This window comes from Octopus bimaculoides, chromosome 1 (genome assembly GCF_046866305.1).
Source record: "Octopus bimaculoides isolate indiv1 chromosome 1, ASM4686630v1, whole genome shotgun sequence".
Lineage (NCBI taxonomy): Eukaryota > Metazoa > Mollusca > Cephalopoda > Octopoda > Octopodidae > Octopus > Octopus bimaculoides.
In genome coordinates, this window is record NC_142928.1 from 67,171,125 (window position 1) to 67,192,815 (window position 21,691).

The 21,691-nt window shown below is 34.0% G+C and overlaps 1 protein-coding gene across 4 annotated transcripts in view; it reads left to right on the forward strand.

The window, feature by feature from the left end:
• LOC106870687 (EKC/KEOPS complex subunit Lage3) overlaps positions 1-21,691 on the forward strand; it is a 215,126-nt gene that overhangs the window by 142,755 nt on the left and 50,680 nt on the right. Inside the window, exon 4 of one of the 4 annotated variants that reach the window (XM_089352049.1) lies at positions 6,044-6,095. The exons of the other annotated variants lie outside the window; for them this stretch is intronic. Coding sequence (XP_089208175.1) covers positions 6,044-6,080 — 37 coding nt within the window. The 3' untranslated portion in view covers positions 6,081-6,095. Of the gene's footprint in view, positions 1-6,043; positions 6,096-21,691 lie in introns of those variants that run through there. 4 annotated transcript variants of the gene reach the window in all.

The window sequence follows — 21,691 nt, forward strand, 5'->3', positions numbered from 1 at the left end:
TGTTAATATTTAATTACTGTGGTCATGCGAATTTATTTTTGTATTTTGAAAAAATGTTTTGTTTCAATTTTTTTGTTTATTTCTATTTTGGTTACTTTACCCCAATTTTCTTTCCTGGTTTAGTTTTTATGTACAATCTTCTTTTTTCATTAAGTTTTCTTTTTCTTATTGTTTAATGTAATTAGATTGTACTATGTCTCTATCTAATTTAGATGACTCAATAGCACCTGCTAAAATGAACAACTATTTGTCAAACTTCAAGAAAGGAAAGTGTTTGTTTTTTGTTTCTAAGCTTTATGCTGAAGGTCATAATTTTAAAACCATTAAAAAAAGTAACAGAAAGAAAATATACTAGATATTCTTTTACATGCACAGAATAGAACAGACTATCAAAATGAAGAATGAGAGCCAACAGCTAGAAACATTTGGTTCTATTAGAAAAAATATCTCAGATTTCTGAGTTTAAAAGATGTGAGAAGGCTTAGAAAATTAGTGTTAAGTGACTGGAGGAAAACTATCACATCCTTTTATTATCGATAAATTTCACTTCTAGGAACATAATATTTATATAATGCATCCAGTCACCATTAAAAGGTTTCTATTTGTAGAAGGACTTGAACTTAAAAGCCTAAGTTGCCAAGGGTGGTGGAGGAACAGTGAAAAACATTGCTGCCAGGAAAGCATTCTATGAACTGGACAGAGAAAAGGAATATAAATTTTCTCCTAAATGTTTCTCCTTTTTGGATGAACGAAGATTTTTCCTTCATAGATAATTGATGTTGCTACTTAAACAGATAAACAAAAAAAAAAAGGAAAAAAAAGGGAACTCAGGTAAGACTTCCTATAATGGACAAAATATTTGTAGATGATGGTACCATGATAGTTGTTTCAAACTTTCCAAAAGTATCTTCTGTTTATTCAACAAATCAATGAACCAAGTCCTTGTTTACTATTCATTCAGGGAGTGAAGGGTAGTACTGTGATCTTTTATTGTTTTGGGGTCCTCCAGGACTGGTAGAAGACAAGAGCAAATTACTCTCAAACAAGAGACCAAGTTCATATATTTGTAATTAAATGAAGTCTGCTAAAGGCACTCAAGAACCGTGTAAAGGTGTTAGACCAAGTGGTAGATTATGTTTACCATCCCAAAACTCTGCTATAAACAACTGGAACAAATACTGCAAGGCATCCTGTCTGGCATTTTTGTAATTCTTTCAGTCCATTCTTCTGAAGTAGTTCTTCATCTTATCAACCCTGAAAAGATAAAAGGCACAGATGAATTTAGCAGGATTTGAACTCAGCATGCAGAGATTCAGAACAAATACCACAAGGTATTTGCCAATTTACCATCTAGATTGAGAATATACTACCATGATAATACTCCTGCTCTTTCAGCATTGGTACTGTTTAATCTCCACTACTGAATCCCATTGAAAGATATAGTGGTAGATCATTAAATCAAATTTATTTATTTAAAAACAAGGAATCTTTATTCATATAGTAATATAGTTCGGAAAGAATAGTACAAATTAGAGAGAGCAACATTATTGAAAAAACAGAAAGAAAATAATTCTGGCAGTATGATGAAAAGGATTTTTAAAAAAATGTAAAAAGAACAAAAAATTAAAAGAAAAAGACAAAATCATGCTGGAAGCATTGATTATTGAATTATGATTATGAATAAACATGAATTCTATTTTTGAAAAAAAAAAATAGTTTCAATACAATAACTGATTTGATTTTAACTTGCAGGTGTTCCATTTTTTATTTTTTATTATATTCATGTGTGTCTGTGTATTGGTGTATTTCTATGTATGTTTAATATTTTAATATGTAGTAGTATATAAAGAAACAATCAAAATATTGTCCTTTTCCGCCTACTCTCTTCTCCCCTGCTCACTCTCCAGACATACACACACATACAAATATATATGTGTGTGTGTGTCTGTGCACACACACATGTACACACACACATATATATAAATATATGTGCACATACATATATATGTATCTTGTTTCAGTCATTACATTGTGGCCATGTTGGGGCATCACCTTGAAGAATTTCAGTCAAATGAATCGACCACAGTACTTTTTCATTTTTTTCTTGAGCCTGGTATTTTTCTACTTGTCCCTTCTGCTGAACTACTAATTTATATCGAAATAAACACACCAAACACCTGTTTTTAAGCAGTGGTGACAGACAGACAGACAGACAGGCAGACACACACACACACACACTCTGGGTTTCTTTTAGTTTCCGTCGATCAAATCCACTTACAAGGCTTTGGTTGGCCTGAGGCTATAGTAGAAGACACTTGCCCAAAATGGCACGCAGTGGGACTGAACCCAGAACCATATGGTTAGGAAGCAAACTTCTTACCACACAGCCATGCCTGTACCTGTGTGTGTATTTTAAGCTATAAAATATTTATAGTTAAATATAAAATATAAAATCTGTCAAATATACTCCAGTAGACTAACATATTTATTTCTTTTTAAAACGAAAAGCCAGGGTACAATATGTACCTGTTTGCTTGAAAGAGGAGTTAAAACCCTCCAAAACCACGCATCTCTCACAATATATAAACATGTATGAAGAATATAGCAAATATATTTCTCTGAAACAGTCCTCCCACTTTTAAAATAAATTTTGTAAAATACAAATAAGATCATAAACATCCTAGTATCAATTGATTTCACTTTCTGTATTGAACCAACACTTAAAGCTCGTCAGCTAGGCTTACTACATAAACTATTTCAAAAAACATTTTTACCTGTCCATGCGCGTTGTTCAAATGAAGGCCCTGCAACTTCCAAATGAACGTTAGTGAACAAACATAAATTTAAAGTAAGTTATTATTTATAAAAAATAATGATAAAGTGTTTACATATTGTAAGAGAAGTGTAGTTTTGGAGGGTTTTAACTCCTCTTTTAAGCAAACAGGTATATATATTGCACCCTGACTTTTTGTTATATATTTTACTCATTTGAATTATGTTTACTGGCCACTTTGTCATTATTTTTATAGATAATGATAACTTATTTGAATTTTAAATGTATTTAAATATATGTAAATGCATGTGGAGGCATGGCAGTATGGCTTAGAAATTCACTTCTCAACCATGTATCTTCATATTCAATCACACTGCATGTTATCTTGTGCATATGTCTTATAATATATCATAAGACATAATATATATATAGACTTGTGAAGGAATTTGGAAGACAGAAATATATATATATATATATATATATATATATATATATATATATATATATATATATATATATATATATATATAAATATGTGTATGTGTGTCTAGCTATCTACCTGTGTGCATGTTTGTGTATCAGTAGATTTACAATCAATTCAGAGCTTCAACAATAAACAATGACATCACAGTTTGCAACTCTGTTACAAGTGGCGCCATCACCACTCGTGGCTAAGCTACAACAAGTAACATTTATTGACATTCCCGCTGAGAAATGATCTGCTAGTTCTGCCATTTTGAATTTCTCTGGAATAAAAATTCCTTACTTAAAAAACACCAGATAGAGGTCCTTATCAGGAAGAACATTTGGCTACAAAAACCATTTACCGAATACTAACCCCCATTTCAGCTATGCTTCCTTGGAAAAAAAACATGTTAAACTAGTGATACATATGTACACAGACACACACATACACAGCATGCATACATACATGTACACATACATGCAAATCATAATGTGTGGTAAAATATACACAAATATGTATTTTACACAGTGCATGCATTATTTGATATAGAACTCAATGTAGAGTGGTGAGCTGGCAGAATCGTTAGCATGCTGGATGAAATGCTTAGCGGTATTTTGCCCATCTCTATGTTCTGTGTTCTAATTCCGCCGAGGTCGACTTTGCCTTTCATCTTTTTGGGGTCGATAAATTAAGTACCAGTGAAACACTGGAGTCGATGTAATCGACTTAATCTCTTTGTCTGTCCTTGTTTGTCCTCTCTATGTTTAGCCCCCTGTGGGCAATAAAGAAATAAATGTATAATTGGAGAGTGGATATCTATGTTTGTCTGTCTATCTATCTATCTATCTATCTATCTATATATATATGTATACAGTCATACCTCACCCTATGTCGTTAATTGGTTCCAGAGGACATGGCTTAAGTCAAAAATGACAAGTTGAAATAAGCATTATTTTAATGTATATACATGTAATAATTAAATCCTAGGCTAGCCAAGATAATTTTTATGTTAGCTTATGAATTTGGTAAATTGTTAGGCAAGCCTAGGCTGCTTTTGTATTAGAAATAATTTCAAATACTGTACTGTTGCCTACCTGATGGCTGACATTGGTGTTACTCATTGAGGCTGGTGTAAGAGGAGATTACATGCTAGATGTTGATGATTGGGGATCATCAGCTGACTCCTGTTGTGATGGTGTAGATCGTTGTACGAACTTGTCTAAAGTTCCTTGAATTTTTCTTCTTCTTCTTTTCAAGGATTAGGTAATATGGTGCAATAATATCTTGACAACCACTGCCCAATATTTTTACAAAATGTTGTGCATTGGGATCCATTTCCTTAAATAAAGCAAGACATTTATCTAAATGAGAAAAAGCCTCTTGCCTTTCCTTCAATGTAAAATGATGAGGCTCGTGATCAATGATGCATACTGTGTTTTAACATTAATCTTAATAAGCTATACAGATTACATGTTTCTATTGCTTTTTTATTTATTTCCCGGAGACGAATACAAACGTAATCAATCGATACAACCTGGAACTGACAGTACAGTATAGTATGAATGTTATTGCTGTTTTGCCAGGTGATGTAAATTAATACAGTAGTTAATATTTAATATTTTAGAAAGACAGACGTATCTTTGGAAATGATGTAAGTTGAAACGACTTAACCAGAGGTATATGTGTGAGTGTGTGTGTGTGTGTGTATATATATATATATATATATATATATATATATATATATATATATATATATATATATATATCATCATCATCATCATCATCATATCATCATCATCATTGTTTAACGTCTGTTTTCCATGTTGGCATGGGTTGGATGGTTTGACTGGAGACTGGCAAGTCAGGAGGCCGCACCAGGCTCCAATCTGATCTGGCAAAGTTTCTATGGCTGGATGCCCTTCCTAATGAGAACCACTCAGAGAGTGTAGTGGGTGCTTTTTACGTGCCACCTGCATGGGAGCCAGTCAGGCGGCACTGTCATTGGCCATGTTTGGATGGTGCTTTTTATATGCCACAGGCACAGGAGTCAGTCTGGGCGGTAGGTGCTGGCATTGACCTTTGCATCTCCCATTAACAAACACTACTTTCTCCTTTAACCTTCCTGTGATTCTGCTGCACCTCGTGTGTCCCCATCATCATCATCTTTGTTTTAACACCCACTTTTCAGTGCTTTCTTATACAGTCTTATATATCTGTTATAACATCCACTTTTCAGTGCTTGCTTATATAGTCTTATATATCTCTAAATGTGTGTGTTTGTGTTTACGTGTGCTTACATTTGTTGCTTTGTGTTGAGTGTAGTATATTGACATCCACTGTAAAATGTAAAACTGGTGCTTTCTGAACAAAATTACTTGTACTAAGTTAGACACTTCCTTGTCAATCTTATCATCTGAAATGCATTGAAGCAGTGATTGGCCCTTCGGAAAAACATCTCCAATGACACTTGTTTACAAGTTGCAATATGAAACAGATAATAAAAATACGTAATTTCTCTTCAACCTCCACAAATATTTTGCACCCAGTACCCATATCTCGTACCATATTCATCACACTTTTTACTCTTGCTTCATTCAGTTTGTATTTTGGTTACATTGGCATAGGCATGGCTGTGTGGTTAAGAAGCTTGCTTTGCAACCACATGGTTTCAGGTTCTGTCTCACTGTGTGGTATGCTGGGCAAGTGTCTTCTCTTATAGCCCTGGGCTGACAAATGCCTCAACCCTTTAGCATTCAGATTACTCTATCAAATGTAATGCTTATTTACTCTTTTACACGTTTCAGTCACTTGACAGTGGTCATACTGGAGCACCGCCTTTAGTTGAAGAAATCAACCCCAGGACTTATTCTTTGTAAGTCTAGTACTTATTCTATCAGTCTCTTTTGCCAAACTGCTAAGTTTTGGGGACATAAAAACACCAGCTTCGGTTGTCAAGCAATGGAGAGTGGGGGGACAAACACAGACACACACACACACATAAATATATATACATATATACACATGATGAGATTCTTTCAGTTTCTGTCTACCAAATCCACTCACAAGGCTTTGGTTGGACTGAGGCTATAGTAGAAGACACTTGCCCAAGGTGCTAGACAGTGAGACTGAACCCAGAACCATGTGGTTGGGCAGCAAGCTTCTTACCACAGCCACACCTGTGCCTTTATTCACATTATTTTGATTATCTCATGCACTGTCTTGCAGTTTTGAGATTTCAATGTTGGGATTCTTTACTTCAGGAATGACATTATAGGGTAGGTCTAAGAGGCCAGGTCTGAACATAGAATAGGAAGAATACTTGGGTTAAATATGACCGGTTTAAATATTAAAGAGTTAAGAGTGAATTTGGTAGATGGTAGGCGGAAGCTGTTGTGTATGTATGTATGTATGTATGTATGTATGTATGTATGTATGTATGTATGTATATATATATATAATATATATATAAATATATATATATATATATATATATATATATATATACATATATATATATATATATATATATATATATATATATATATATATATACAATTACACATACATGGGCATATACACACACATGCACATAAACACACACACAGAGGAATGCACATATACTTCACATGCACACATACATGCACATACATACACATGCACACACATACATATGTGCACACACATGCACACATACCTAACACATACAACCCCATGCACATACACATACACACACTTACAACTACAAGCACATTCATGCATGCTCAAAAACGTACATATACCTCCACAAACAACCCCTTGTTCACACATATACACACGCATGCACACACATACACACACCTGTACACACGCACATACACTCACATGCACACACACATACACATGCACATATCTCCCACACACAACACACACTCATATACACACACAATTACACATACATGGGCATATACACACACACACACAGAGCATTGTACATATACTCCACAGACACAACCCCCTCCCACACATACACAAACGCACATACACAGATGCATGCACACACTACACACAAAACACACACACACAACATATACATACACATGTATGTACATACACACACACACACATACTTCAGACTGCCACTTAAAAACCTACTGACCTACGCACATGTGAAGAGACACACAACTACACAAAAGACTGCCACTCCTGCTACTAAATTCTTCCTACAACATTAAGCAACACAAAGTTCATTCACACATACACATATAAACAGTTAAAACCACACACACACACACATGCACACACGTGCTATTACACACACGTGCTATTACACACGCACACACACACACACACACACAGACTTGCATGTACACACACACCTACACATACCTCCTTCTCTTACACTCTCCTGTCTTAGAAAGAACTTTTTCTTCACCCATTCCCTTCTGGTCATTTCAAAATGTAACCACATGTGAATCGTTGGCGATTTTCTTCCTTCTTTCCCTTCTATTGGACATTCCTCTGTTTCCGAAGAAGAGCGTCTGCCTGAAACGTTAAACCATTTTTCTTTCCTTCCCTGAGCGTCTGCTAATACATTACATGTACACTTCCTCACATTGTTTTGTTTTTTGTGTTAGTTCTTTTTAGGATTTACTATATATATATGTATATATATTGGTATTCTAGCATCTTATTGAAGACCTCAATTTGGTAAATTAAGGGAAAACTGAACTACCAAATACACCTGGATTTCGCATTAATGAAACATGTTGTTTTGTAGTTTATCCCCAAAACATACACGTCTTTGTAATAGGTGGATACTGTTTTTTTTTCTTTCTAATGTTATAACTTAGATAAACCTATACAGGCTTTGCTGTTGAAGAAACACTTATCAAATAGCAATTTTTTGTAAAAAGAGCAAAGGGCAACATTTTGGAATCTGTTCTTTAATTAAGCATAGGCCTTGAATTTACAAAATCAGAGAACCTTTGGATGTTACCATACTCTTTTTTTTTTTTACTATTTTACTTGTTTCAGTCATTTGACTGCGGCCATGCTGGAGCACCGCCTTTAGTCGAGCAAATCGACCCCAGGACTTATTCTTTGTAAGCCTAGTACTCATTCTATCAGTCTCTTTTGCCAAATCCCTAAGTTACGGGGATGCAAACACACCACCATCGGTTGTTAAGCGATGTTGGGGGGAGAAACAGACACACAAACATACATATATATATATATACATATATATGACGGGCTTCTTTCAGTTTCTGTCTACCAAATCCACTCACAAGGCTTTGGTCGGCCCGAGGCTATAGTAGAAGACACTTGCCCAAGGTGCCACACAGTGGGAATGAACCCAGAACCATGTGGTTGGTAAGCAAGCTACTTACCACACAGCCACTTGTGCCATTTTTTTCACAAAATACAACACTCATGGAAAACAACTTAAAATTTGAGTAAATTTTGCTGTATTTTAAGGAAAATTCCTTAAGAGCATGAATAAAAATCTTCAAAATAGTTTCTAAAGTTGCTAAGAATTCACCAGTTTAAATAAAATCCATACTTTAGTAGCCCATTTTCCTTGCTTTCAATGACCAAAAAATAATTTTGGAACTGAGCTTCTAACTATTGCATTGTCTGTACCTCAGTTGATATTCTGTATTGACTGTGTGTCTGACTTACAGAGCTCTTCTCTCAAAAATAATTTTGTACTTTAGCAAGAAATTTCAGCTACTTTTTGTTTTGTTGTACTTAAATATTCAGCATAATGTATTTTATCATACTGACACTTATTTATCTTTATTTCACTAACATTATGGATGAGGGTTGAAAAAAAATTTGTGATACTAAAAAATTCATTGCATTAGTCTTCCTTATAATGGTATTTTAACCAACCATCCATCCACCCAAGGTGGTGTGCAGTGGGACTGAACCTGAGACCACATGGTTTGAAAGCAAGCTTCTTAACAGTCATGCCTGTGCCTATATATATATATATATATATATATATATATATATATATATATATATTTCTGTGTGAGTTAGAGGTTGAGAAACCGACCAAAGGGCAATTTGATCTATCTCTGCATGAGCATAACTGTTTGATTTTATTGGTTGTGTACATCAAGCGTTGGAAGGATTAGTTCTGTTCGGTATTTTGGTTGTCAACATTATCGTTTTATTATCACTAGGTGTTCTCAGTTTCTTATTTGAATTGTTGCTGGTGTTGTTTTTTGGATGGTTATCATGGATATTGTAATTATTGCTCTGTTGGTTGGTAGTATAATTTGAGTTATAAACATTGTCTTTTGGTTGGTCATATGAGTTATGGTTGATGTCAAGAAGGTTATTTTGGGTGCTGACTAATCTTTACCTCAGTTTACAGTTGTTAATCCTATGCATTGGTGCTCTAAGTTTGATAAATTTATATTGGATAGATTTATAGTGTGACAGTTGAATATTTTGCTGTACACTCCATTTTTAGGGAAGCAGTGATCAAGTGCAGTGAAAAATTGTTTTGCAATCTTAGATGAGATGTTGGAGTTTCAGATTGGGTTATACCAAAGGACATCATAGTTTTTATATTTTCGGTTAGGTCTGTTTGTCTGGGTGCAATTCATGGTTGATTCTAATGTGTCTGGGTTTGATTAGTCTTATTTTATGGTTTGTGATTCTATTGTATAGGTTTTTGATACTGTCTATGTAGTTATGTTGTTATAATGAATCACATTATTAACAGTTGAGCTATAAGAGTTGTTATTTCTACTACTACTGGTATATTGAATTTTCTCACAATATCCGGCCTTAGCTAAGGCTGATTTATAATAAGGTGCGTGTATGTTGAATATATTTCCATTTGCATATAACCTGGATATTCTAGCGGAGATATTGTTAACGAGTCCCCTAATTATTAATGGTGGATGATTAGATCCAACATTGATGTATTTTAGATTCTCATTAGGTTTATGGAACGGTTTGTGTAGACCAGTATCCAAGTCAAAAGTAGCATCTAAAAAGTTGACTCTACGGTATTCATTGATTATAGTGATGGAGAGTCTGTTATTTTGAAAAACTTAAATAGAGATTTTTGTACTTTTCGTGCTGTACTTTGCTACATTTATGTAGGAAGAATAATGCGTCATCTCTGTATAAGCCTCCATTCAATCCAGGAATATAGTGGTACGTAAAACCGAAACTTTTTATTGATGTATCCAAAGAGACCCAGAATGGGTCGAAATGTGTCGTACTCAATAAAATCTTTTCTCCTTCCATCTATTTTATTAATACTATATATATATATATATATATATATATATATATATATATATATATATATATATATATATATGTATATATATATATATATATATATATATATATATATATATATATATATATATATATGTATATATATATATATATGTATATATATATATATATATATATATATATATATATATATATATATATATATATATATATATATATATATATATGTATATTTATATGAAGCAACTGGTTGTAATTTCTGTAGTCTCCACTTCAACTTGTTTTGCTGTCTGTTGCTCTTCTGTTTCCAATTCTTTAGGATTTCCCTCTTAGCATTACCTTTACTTTTGTCTTCATCTAGCTCTAAGGTTATATTCTGTTTGTTTATTTATTTTGTTTTTGCCCTTTGTCCATCCACTAACACTCTCGTCTGGAATTACATTTACTTATTTCATATGTCCACTTCTGTATTACTTGTTTATCTATTTATTGTTTGTTTGTTCTTGTTCTGTTATATTTTGGTCCCATTTCCTTGCAGCCTTCTTGCTGGTCACCACCGGAAGGGAAGTAAGATTATCATTAAAGGCACAAAATTGCGTTTGACCCTCTGGCCGATGACTGATGAGGGGTTGACGTTCTGTGTCTGTTTTCCGTTTCTCTGTGCATTTACTATATGTTTCTCAACTTGACATTTTGTGTCTGTTTCCGTTTGTGCATTTACTCTGTTTTATAAAACACACGCACGCACACGCACACACACACACACACACACACACACACACACACACACACACACACACACACACACACACACACACACACACACTTTTCCTACAGACATATATGAAAGTGTGTGCCTGTATGAATATATAAATAAGCACTGGATTACTAAATTGAGACTGTTTTAAAAATGTTATTCATTAATACCATGAATTAAGAGCTAATATTTTGCATGTAACAAGTCTAAGATATTATCTTTGTTTTTTTATGTTACTGTTTGCAAAAGATTGTATAAGAGTTATGGCATCACTGCAACAAAATATAATTAGTGAAATGAATCATATTAGACGTAACCCTCATTATATCGTTGTTGATACAAGGTATTCAAAAGCAACAGTTTGCCATATTCTGGCTCAGCTTCAAATGTTCTTGGTTCATCTCTTGGTATCCTTAGTGACGGCAAACATACTGATGTCTTTCTGGCTGGTTTAAAATAATCTATTGCAGTGAATTCGCCTACCAGCATCACCATGCTTGCAAAAAACCTTGATATGAGCCAGAAGGCACTAGCTAAAGATGTTGAAAATGATTTAGGCATGAAGTAACACATTAACAGGCATTGAAGCATTCTCATGGCATGCTCTAAAGCAGGGGTTCCCAACTTTATTTTGCTTGTGGATCCCCTGAGAGCTATCTTAGCATCTGTAAACCTCATATAATCACATGTAAATTTTTGAAATAAAATATTTGTTTGTAGGTTAGTAAAAACTTACAATGAAACAATTCCAAATACAAATCTTGAAAATTTCAATAAATATAGATACTTCTCCTAGTAAACAAAATTTATATATGGACCCACAAATTACAATTTTTTACTGGTGGACCCCCTTAGAGCTTCTGTGGACCCCTGGAGGTCCATGTGGACACCGGTCGGGAACCCCTGTTCTAAAGCTATTTATGTTGAGAGAGCCCTAAAGCTTCTCATTTACCTAAAGCATTTTACTCTTATCTTTTGCTTGTTTCAGTCATTGGATTGTGGCCGTACTAGGGCACTGTCTTGAAGGATTTTAGTCAAACAGATTGATGCCAGTACTTATTTTTAAAGTCTGGTACTTATTCTATCAGTCTCTTTTGCCAAATTGATATGTTATGGGATTGTAAACAAACCAACACCAGTTGTCAAGTAGTGGGTGGGGACAAACACAAAGACAAACACACGTATATGTGTGTGTGTGTGTGTCTCTCTCTCTCTCTCTCTCTCTCTCTCTCTCTCTCTCTCTCTCTCTCTCTATATATATATATATATATATATATATATATATATATATATATATATATATATATATATATACATACACATATACATAAAATCTGTCGGGTGGTTGGTGTTAGAAAGGGAATCCAGCTGTAAAACCCATGCCAAATCAGACACAGAAGTCTGGTGCAGGCTTGTTCCTGGCCATCTCTTGTCAAACCGTCCAACCCATGCCAGCAATTTAAGGTGGATGTTAAATGATGATGATGATGATGATATATATATATATATATACTGTGGACTTTCACACACTTTACATTTACTAAATCCACTCAGACGGCATTGGTTGGTCCAGGCCTTTAGACAGAAGACATTTGTCCAAAGTACCACACAGTAGGACTGAACCCAAACCATGTGTTTGCAAAATGAACTTCTAAGCCACACACCCATGCTTAAGGAAGGTGATAATTTTCACCAACAAAAAGGAAGTCATACTGAACCAGGTCATCAGTTGTCATGATTCCTGTTGTCATGCAGCAGGAACTTTGCTTGTCATGCAAAGCAAGGGTCCAACCTCAGTGATGGTGTTTCAAGCCATTGCAACTGATGGACATGTAATGTCACCTCGTTTCATTGGAACAGATTTTAACATCAACATAGTTGTATATTTGAACATCCTTGGTAAAGTTCTCATGCTGTAAATTATTAAACATGATCTGGATGAGGTTATGTCCAAGACTGTACCAAACACATAGTCCATATGCAGGCTTATTTTAAGGTGGAATTCCTGTTTGTTCCCAAAGAAATGTAGGCTTTTCACTCACCAGAACAGATCTGAATCTGTGACATTTTAGAGGTGGTGTGTTATTAAGAGCACATCTACTGCAACACTTCATAGTACTGCTGCAGTCTATTCATTGTTAGGAAAGTATGCAGGGCTATCAGCATGCTTTCAAGTAAAGGGGATGTGTTAAATCTGCTTCCATATTCAATCAATTTTAGCTGTTGATGACAAATAAGCATAGAAAGTTTCATGCTTCTAGCTTTTTATTTACCTTACCTACAAGCTTTGAAACATGACAACAAAAGTAGTTTAAATTTAACTGCTTGGCCCTGTGTATATATTTATATGTATATATATGTGTGTAATATATATATATATATATATATATATTCATACACACACATACATATATGTATACATAGATGTATATACTCACACTCATATACATACACATATATATATTTGTGTGCATATATAAATATTGTGTGTGTATGTGTGTATATATATATATATATATATATATATATATATATATATCGTGTACACAGCTGGCACCTCTTGTGTTGGTATCAGGTGCATATAGTAAATAATTATATGCTAATATGTGTTGAATACCTTTTTCTCATTTGTGAAACATGTAATATATAAATATAAATAAATACATGCAAATTAACATATCATGTGTTCATTTTTTTTTAGATGCACATGCATAATATGTATTTTATTATTATATATATTTCTTCTGTTTTATGCACACAGATGTGCACGTATCTTTACAAAAAAACATATTTTACTCTTTTTCTGCCTAGAATGATTTTAGTTGAAATTTGTTGCTGCCATTTCATATTATGACATTATCGATCTTTCCTTCTTGTTATATTTTATTTCTACTTTCACTTTCTACTCTAGACCATTTGGAAGAGAATTTAAGTTTAAATTCAAAAAATGGTTAAACATAATTAGTTGGATGATAGTAATGATAATGGTAATGATTATGATAATGTTGGTGATGATGATTACAATGATGATGATATTTTTTTACACATGGCTGCCATTTCAGAGAAGAATTCTTATTTTTTTTTGCTCAAAAGACACTTGGCTAACCTTGTATTGAATTTTAAATTAACAATTAACATAACAATTAGGCTTTAAAAAATTAGGCATGTGCTTGGGAATTTTTGTTTTTGATAATTTTTAATTTTATTTACAAGAAATTTAAATTTTTGTCATATATATACAAACATATATATATGTGTGTATGTATATACACACAAACACATGCTATATTTTAAATTTAATCTATTTTCTGTTTTTTAACTATAGAAAAATTTTTACTTGCAAAATAAATACGATTTCTTGCATGTTTTCGATTTTTAATTTGATTGGAAAGTCAAAACTTGTGATTTCTAAACTTTTTTTTAAATATACATTTTGGAACATTTTGTTGTTATTGTTGTGGTCATTATTTGTTGTTGTTTTTATTGTAATCTTTGTGTAAATTAACAAGTAAGACTTGTGTACCACACAGCAGTAAAAGCGATGTGGCTGAATGCATAAGGTACTGAACTGCCAACTTGATATATCATCAGTTCAAACCTCCTATAGGCATAATGCTGCATATTTGGGTAGCATGCTTATCTCACCTAGCTATCAGGGGGATAAGTATCAGATTTGAATATGTTCTCTGTAATACACTAGTATCTTGTATAACAGAAGACTTTATTCTCATCTGTTTAATATTATGAAACTAGATAGAAGTATAGCTGGGTTCAGTCCCACTTTGTGGCAACTTGGGCAAGTGTCTTCTACAATAGCTTTAGACTCATCAAGGCCTTTGTGTGTGTGTGTTTGCATCTCTTGGCTTTGAAATAACATGATAGTCTGTCTCCATCTCACAAGTGGTATCATTCATTTCCAATCTTCTGTAAAAACATATCTGATCATGGGAGAAATATTACTTTGCTTGGAAACAGATGAAGGTTTGTGACAGAAGAACATCAAGTTGTACAAAATCTCTCTGTTTGATCTTTACAAGCATGAAAAAATGGCCATTAAAACGATGATGATAATGAAACTGAAGGTAAAAACACATCCCTAAGAATTCCTGGGTGGATGCTCTTGGAAGCGTTCTTTCTGGTCAATGAAGGTAAAGACAGTATGTTTCATATGTTGCTGTTAACAAATTCTCAAATATACTTCTGCGAATGTCATCTAAGCCCACTGAACAGTTCTAAAAAATTAATTTAAGGCTTTAGAAACTACACACTAATGCCTGAGTGCCTTGAAAAGTGTTATTCAGAATTAATAAAACAAGTTAACCTTTTTGTCACCACATTTTTGTTGAAATAAACAGCCTTTGTTTCAATAAATTTTCTAATTTAGATCACTTTAAGATATAGAGAAGACAGAGAGTTTATATTTTAGATCTAGGGATGGTCTCTTGCAGGTTAGTATCAAAAAGGTTAAGCAATTGTTTCTTTTTTAAATAATTTTTTCCTAAATTTTAACCCTTTAGCATTTAAACTGGTCATATCCGGCCCAAATATTCTACCTGTTTTATGTTCATATTGGCTAGAACTGGCCTCTCACACCTCCCCTACAATGTCATTCATTTAAACTGGTCATATCCGGCCCAAATATTCTACCTGTTTTATGTTCATATTGGCTAGAACTGGCCTCTCACACCTCCCCTACAATGTCATTCCAAAAACAGATAATCACATCATTGAAGTCTCAGAGCTACGAGATAATGCAGGATTAATTCAAGAAGATTTGAATAAATAAACATTATGTTTGATGAAGTAATCCGAATGTTAAAGGGTTGAAGCAGTCTTTTAAAAACTTCTGTGCAAAATGTAACTTTTAATTGATCTCCAATACACCATGAAGTAAAAAAAAACATTGTTCTAAGTAGTCCAGCTGGTGGTGAATAACCATAGATGTGGGTCTCTCAAATTCTTGCTTTTGGTAGGGTATTTATCATGAACTGGTGGAGAAGAAATCATTGAATTTTGCACTATCTGATTGAGTAACTATTTCAAGTTTTTCTAACAGGTTCATCTCCCATATCCTATTTTGTGACATGTCTCTAATGAGAAAGCTTTTTTATCTGCACTTTCTGATAATGACTGGTTACTATGGCAGAGCATTGAAAAGCTTTGCCCTATCTTCAAAGAAGAAGACCTGGATCAAATACACAAAACAAGATGAACTTCACTAAAGGTATTTGAGAGCAATGTGGTGGTGGTGTCAAGTGGTTGGCATTAGGAAGGGCATCCAATCATAGAAACCATGGCAAAACAGATGACTGGAGCCTGTTGCAGTCCTCCAGCTTGCCAACTCCTATCAAGCCATCCAGCATAGAAAATGAATGTCATGATGGTGGTGGTAGTGATGGTAGTGGTGGTGGTGGTGGTGATGGTCCAGCAGTAGCAGCAGCAACAGCAGCATCATACACACACACACACACACACACACACACACACATACACACACACACACACACACACACACACGCACACTATATTGTTGACAGGATATGAACTGCCGGGCATTGCAACACTCACCAATTCCACAGCATTCCTACTACCTATTGCTGTCATTTATACTGTCTGCAGTACTGACTTAAAGTTAAATGAATTCCGATGTCAAGAATCCTTTATATTGTTCATGTACACAACACGGTGCTGTTGACAGGATATGAACTACTGTTTCGGGTTGTTATTCTGGCTCTTTGTTGCTATCTTAAACTATTTCTGTGGATATTCAATTTGGGTTGGACCCAACAAAGAAGCACTATTGAGTTATATAAACAAAGCCAATATCAAACAATGTAGACCAATTTAAACTTCATGTCTTTAAAAAATTTTTTTTTATCTCCATTCTTTTTCACTGGCATTCTACCTTGCTCAAGATACAATATCACTCATCCGATAATACTGGATACGTTTTTACATATCGCATACACTAGACATGCAATATGTTTTGGTGTGAGCTTATGGTACTTAGTTCTTTATAGTTTCTCATTGAATGGGAAGACACAGATAAACTCTCCCCTCTACTCCCCCACCCCACCTCAGTGTAATTTGAACTCAGAATCTTTAAGTATTGATTGAAATACAAAATGGAACTTAACTTTGTTTTTTGGCAACTTGTACATTTTCATTCTCTTTCTTTCTCTTTCTATTCTCTTTTTCCCCTCTGCCTGTCTGTCTCTCACACATGCATACACTATACCACACACACACACACACACACACACACACACACACACACACACACATTCATGGAAACATGTATATATAAGAATGAACATGGGCACATACACACATGAGCACACACACAAGCATGCACATGCACATGAGCTTGCACACATACATGCCAACACATTCTATTAGAAACCAATGATATTTTCCTATTTAAGTATCAAAGTATTTTATATGCATGCATGCATACATATATACATTCTATATATATATATATATATATATATATATATATATATATATATATACATACACACACATACATACATACAGGTATATATGTAAATGTAGGTGTATGTGTGTATATATATACATATATAAATATATACATATATATGCATTCATAATGTATGTATGCATGTGTGTTTTTACACAGACACACACACATACATGCAGATATGCATATATACACATGTATACACACATACTTTCTGGGACTTCAAATGTCTGTGTGTCTTTGTTTGCAAATGTACACATTTACATCCACATTAAAATGCAGGGCAACTTTTTCTTTCTTTTTCTTCCTTCTTTGATCCCCCCCCATCCTTTGTCCCCCCCCCCATCCTACCCCCTCCTCTGTTAATGGGTGATGATTTGAAGAATGATTCTAAATCTGATGCAGTTTTGTGATTAGAATGTTTTTTGATCTTTCCTTACTTTACCTCTGCTACTTGCCCTCATTGTGCTTCTATTGCTCATATTGATTTTAGTTTTTCTCACAGTGATTGTATCCAGAATTGAAGATTAGTTTTACTCTTCTCTCCTCCTCTCTCCATCTTCTCTCCTCCTCTCTCCATCTTCTCTCCTCCTCTCTCCATCTTCTCTCCTCCTCTCTCCATCTTCTCTCCTCCTCTCTCCATCTTCTCTCCTTCTTCCTCACTCTGTCCTCTTTACTATTTTTTTTTACATATGTATGTATTATATATTTATTTTATTTTTCAACTCAATTCTTTTTCTCACCTCTCTCTCTTACTCTCAAAGGAATGTTTAGTAATAATATGTTGGCATATTATTATCAATTACAGTAACAGCTGTAAGGTGTCTTTGAACTTAATAGCCTTTAAATAGCAGTAGAGGAGTTGGTCTTATTTGCTGCCGTCTGATTCATTTGTCTGTCTTGGCCTGTTGTTGTGCTTGCTTTGCTTTCGTTCTGTCCACCTTCGCCATTCTCAGAAGTTTGGTTACATTCACTGTGATTGCGAACAAAATTGAGGTGTTATGTCTAAATAAAATGAAATGAAATAAAATAAACTAATTGGTTTGAATTAGTCTAGTTCTATTTGTCTGTTTGACACTTTAAATGATGACTGTGCAATTTGTGTACTCTCTCTCTCTCTCTCTCTCGCACGCACACACACACACACACACATTACTCTTACTCACATATACATACACATACACACATTATCACCTCTCCTTTCTGATACAGGCAAACACAAAATACACATACCCACTAAAACAGCAGTGGAATTGGTTGCTGCACATGGCCCAAATTCTGTGATGAATTGCCAAGTACGCACCAATTCTATTAAAAGCTGAGTATTGAGACAATTTTCACACTTCTTCAGTTCATAATGCTTTATTTCTTTCACAAGTCACTGGAAAAGTTTTCAGCTATATGGAAACAGATTGCATGGGGAAACAAATGTAGCATTACAATACACCTTTGCCTTTCCTCCTTGCCCATAAAATGAGGTGTTTCATTATAATCCCATAAGGGAGGTTCTCTGCAGCAGCCAAATTTCCTTTAACCCTTTAGCATTTAAACCAGTCATATCTGGCCCAAATATTCTACTTGTTTTATGCTCAAACTGACCAGATCCATCCTCTCACACTTCCTCTACAATGTCATTTTAAAAATATACAGTCACATCATTGAAATCTCAAAGCTATGAGATAATGAATAATTTATTCAAAACAATGTGATTAAATAAACATTACATTTGACAGAGTTAATCTGAATGCTGAAATAAGGAATTCATTTGATAGAGAAATCTGAATGCTAAAGGGTCAAATCACAACCTACTGTCTTAAGAAAGGACACTTTGGATAATGTGGTATTGGATTCTCTGAATATATTAAAGTCTACTCTCTCAGGTTTGACCTATGGCTAAACAACTGCAATAATTGGTTCAAATCCAGTCAGTGAGCCTGTAAATTATTCTTGTGTCAAATTACTGCTTATACAGTCTAATAACATTTTGTAAATACTTGCATACATATATATACACATGCATGGCTACATACATACATACATGCAAACCTGAAATATACATATTAAATGACTTCTAACTATCACTATTTGGTTTGACTTCTTTATTACATTTGGTTTGATTTCATTGTATGATTCAATATCAGCACAAACTAGCTGGACCTAACTCCACTTATATGGATACTCTAACAAAGATTTCTCGTAGTTTGTTATATTTGACTTGGGTTGAAAATCCTGGTAGCATGCACCACTTTTTAATGTAACATGGAAGATATATATATATATATATATATATATATATATATATATATATATATATATATATATAATTATGAGCAGTAGTGGTGTCAATTAGACCCAGAGATTTCAGGTAATGCTGAGTAAGTGCAATGAATAGACCATAGTTAAGGTTCAGGTTCGGTGATTATGCGAATAAGGGGTCCAACATAGGTCATATATCAGCATATGAATATAAGGATTTACTTTTCGTAATAAGATAAAAACCAAGGCTATACATATTTTAGAACATTTATAAATAGGTATTACAGCTGTTTCCAGGATATTTATTATATCCCTTCATCGGAGATGGTGTGAGAAGATGGTTAAGCAATAGTTAATTTAGATAAGATAGGAAATAGAGAGTGACCTTGGTTTTTATCTTATTACGAAAAGTAAATCCTTACATACATATATATATATATATATATATATATATATATATATATATATATATATATATGTATATATATATATATATACTTAATAATTAAGGATAAAATCTTAAGATTTTATGAAGTAATGAGCATGTATAAGTAATTTTTAATACGAGTACATATAATTTTATATATATATATATATATATATATATAATTATTTTAAGGGCTCTTTTGAGTAGGATCACATGTGGTCCTACTTGGAGAGCCCTTATTATTATAATCATATATATATATATATATGTATATATATAATTATGATACATTGCTAAGTTAAGATTCACTCGTTTTTTTCTATCTTTTGTACATTCATTCGCCATTAACACTTTAAATGTATTACTTACTAACAGCTAGTTTTCATAAGCTAACCATTTAAACTGTCCCCTCAAAATATAATTTTATCTCTCATGTAATTTCATTAAGATAATTACTCATTTCTCGACCTGTTTAAATTCATTATTATTACCATTATTTTCGTCCCTCGTACCATGTCCCCGAACTAAACTTTGTTTGTGGTGCGTCCTCTCTCTCCCGCCCCACCACTAATACTGGATAACTGTTTTTCCACCATCTACACCGGATATCTCTCTCCTCCCACCACCATTACCTGACGAATAGTTAATAAGGGCTGTACAGGCCCTATAGAGAGATGCTGTTAGTAGGGTTTGGAAATGAGTATAGTGAAGACTTCTGGGTAGAAGTAGGGGTCCACCACATATCAGCCCTCAGCCCCCTCTTTATTCATCATAGTCCTCCAGGCAATAACAGAGGAATTCAAGACAGGTTGCCCCTGGGAGCTCCTCTATGCTGATGACCTGGCCCTCATAGCAGAATCACTACAGAATTCAGGCAACAGCTACTGAAGGGAGATTGGTATCCTCCTTTACTTTCTTCTTCAAGTGTCTGTAATTGAGATGTGTTTTAACATGTCTTGGCCAGAATCTCTTTGTACTCCATTAGCTTTGGTAGGTTCTCAATGTTCTCATGTTGTGTGTTTTTGAGAATGACATCAATGTAGTTGAATAGTCTTCATCATCTGTTAAGGTACCAAAGTCTCCTATGACATCTGATATAGCCTGGTGTTCCACACAATAACTATGGCCAACAGAATTTACCCTGCATTGCTATTGTTGCACAAGATTTTGCCAAAAATTAATATTTATTTACTAATTTTAAAGTTTCATGACATACTGCTATATGTTTCTGTCTACCAGTGTTATAACACACACACACACGCACACACACACACGCACACACA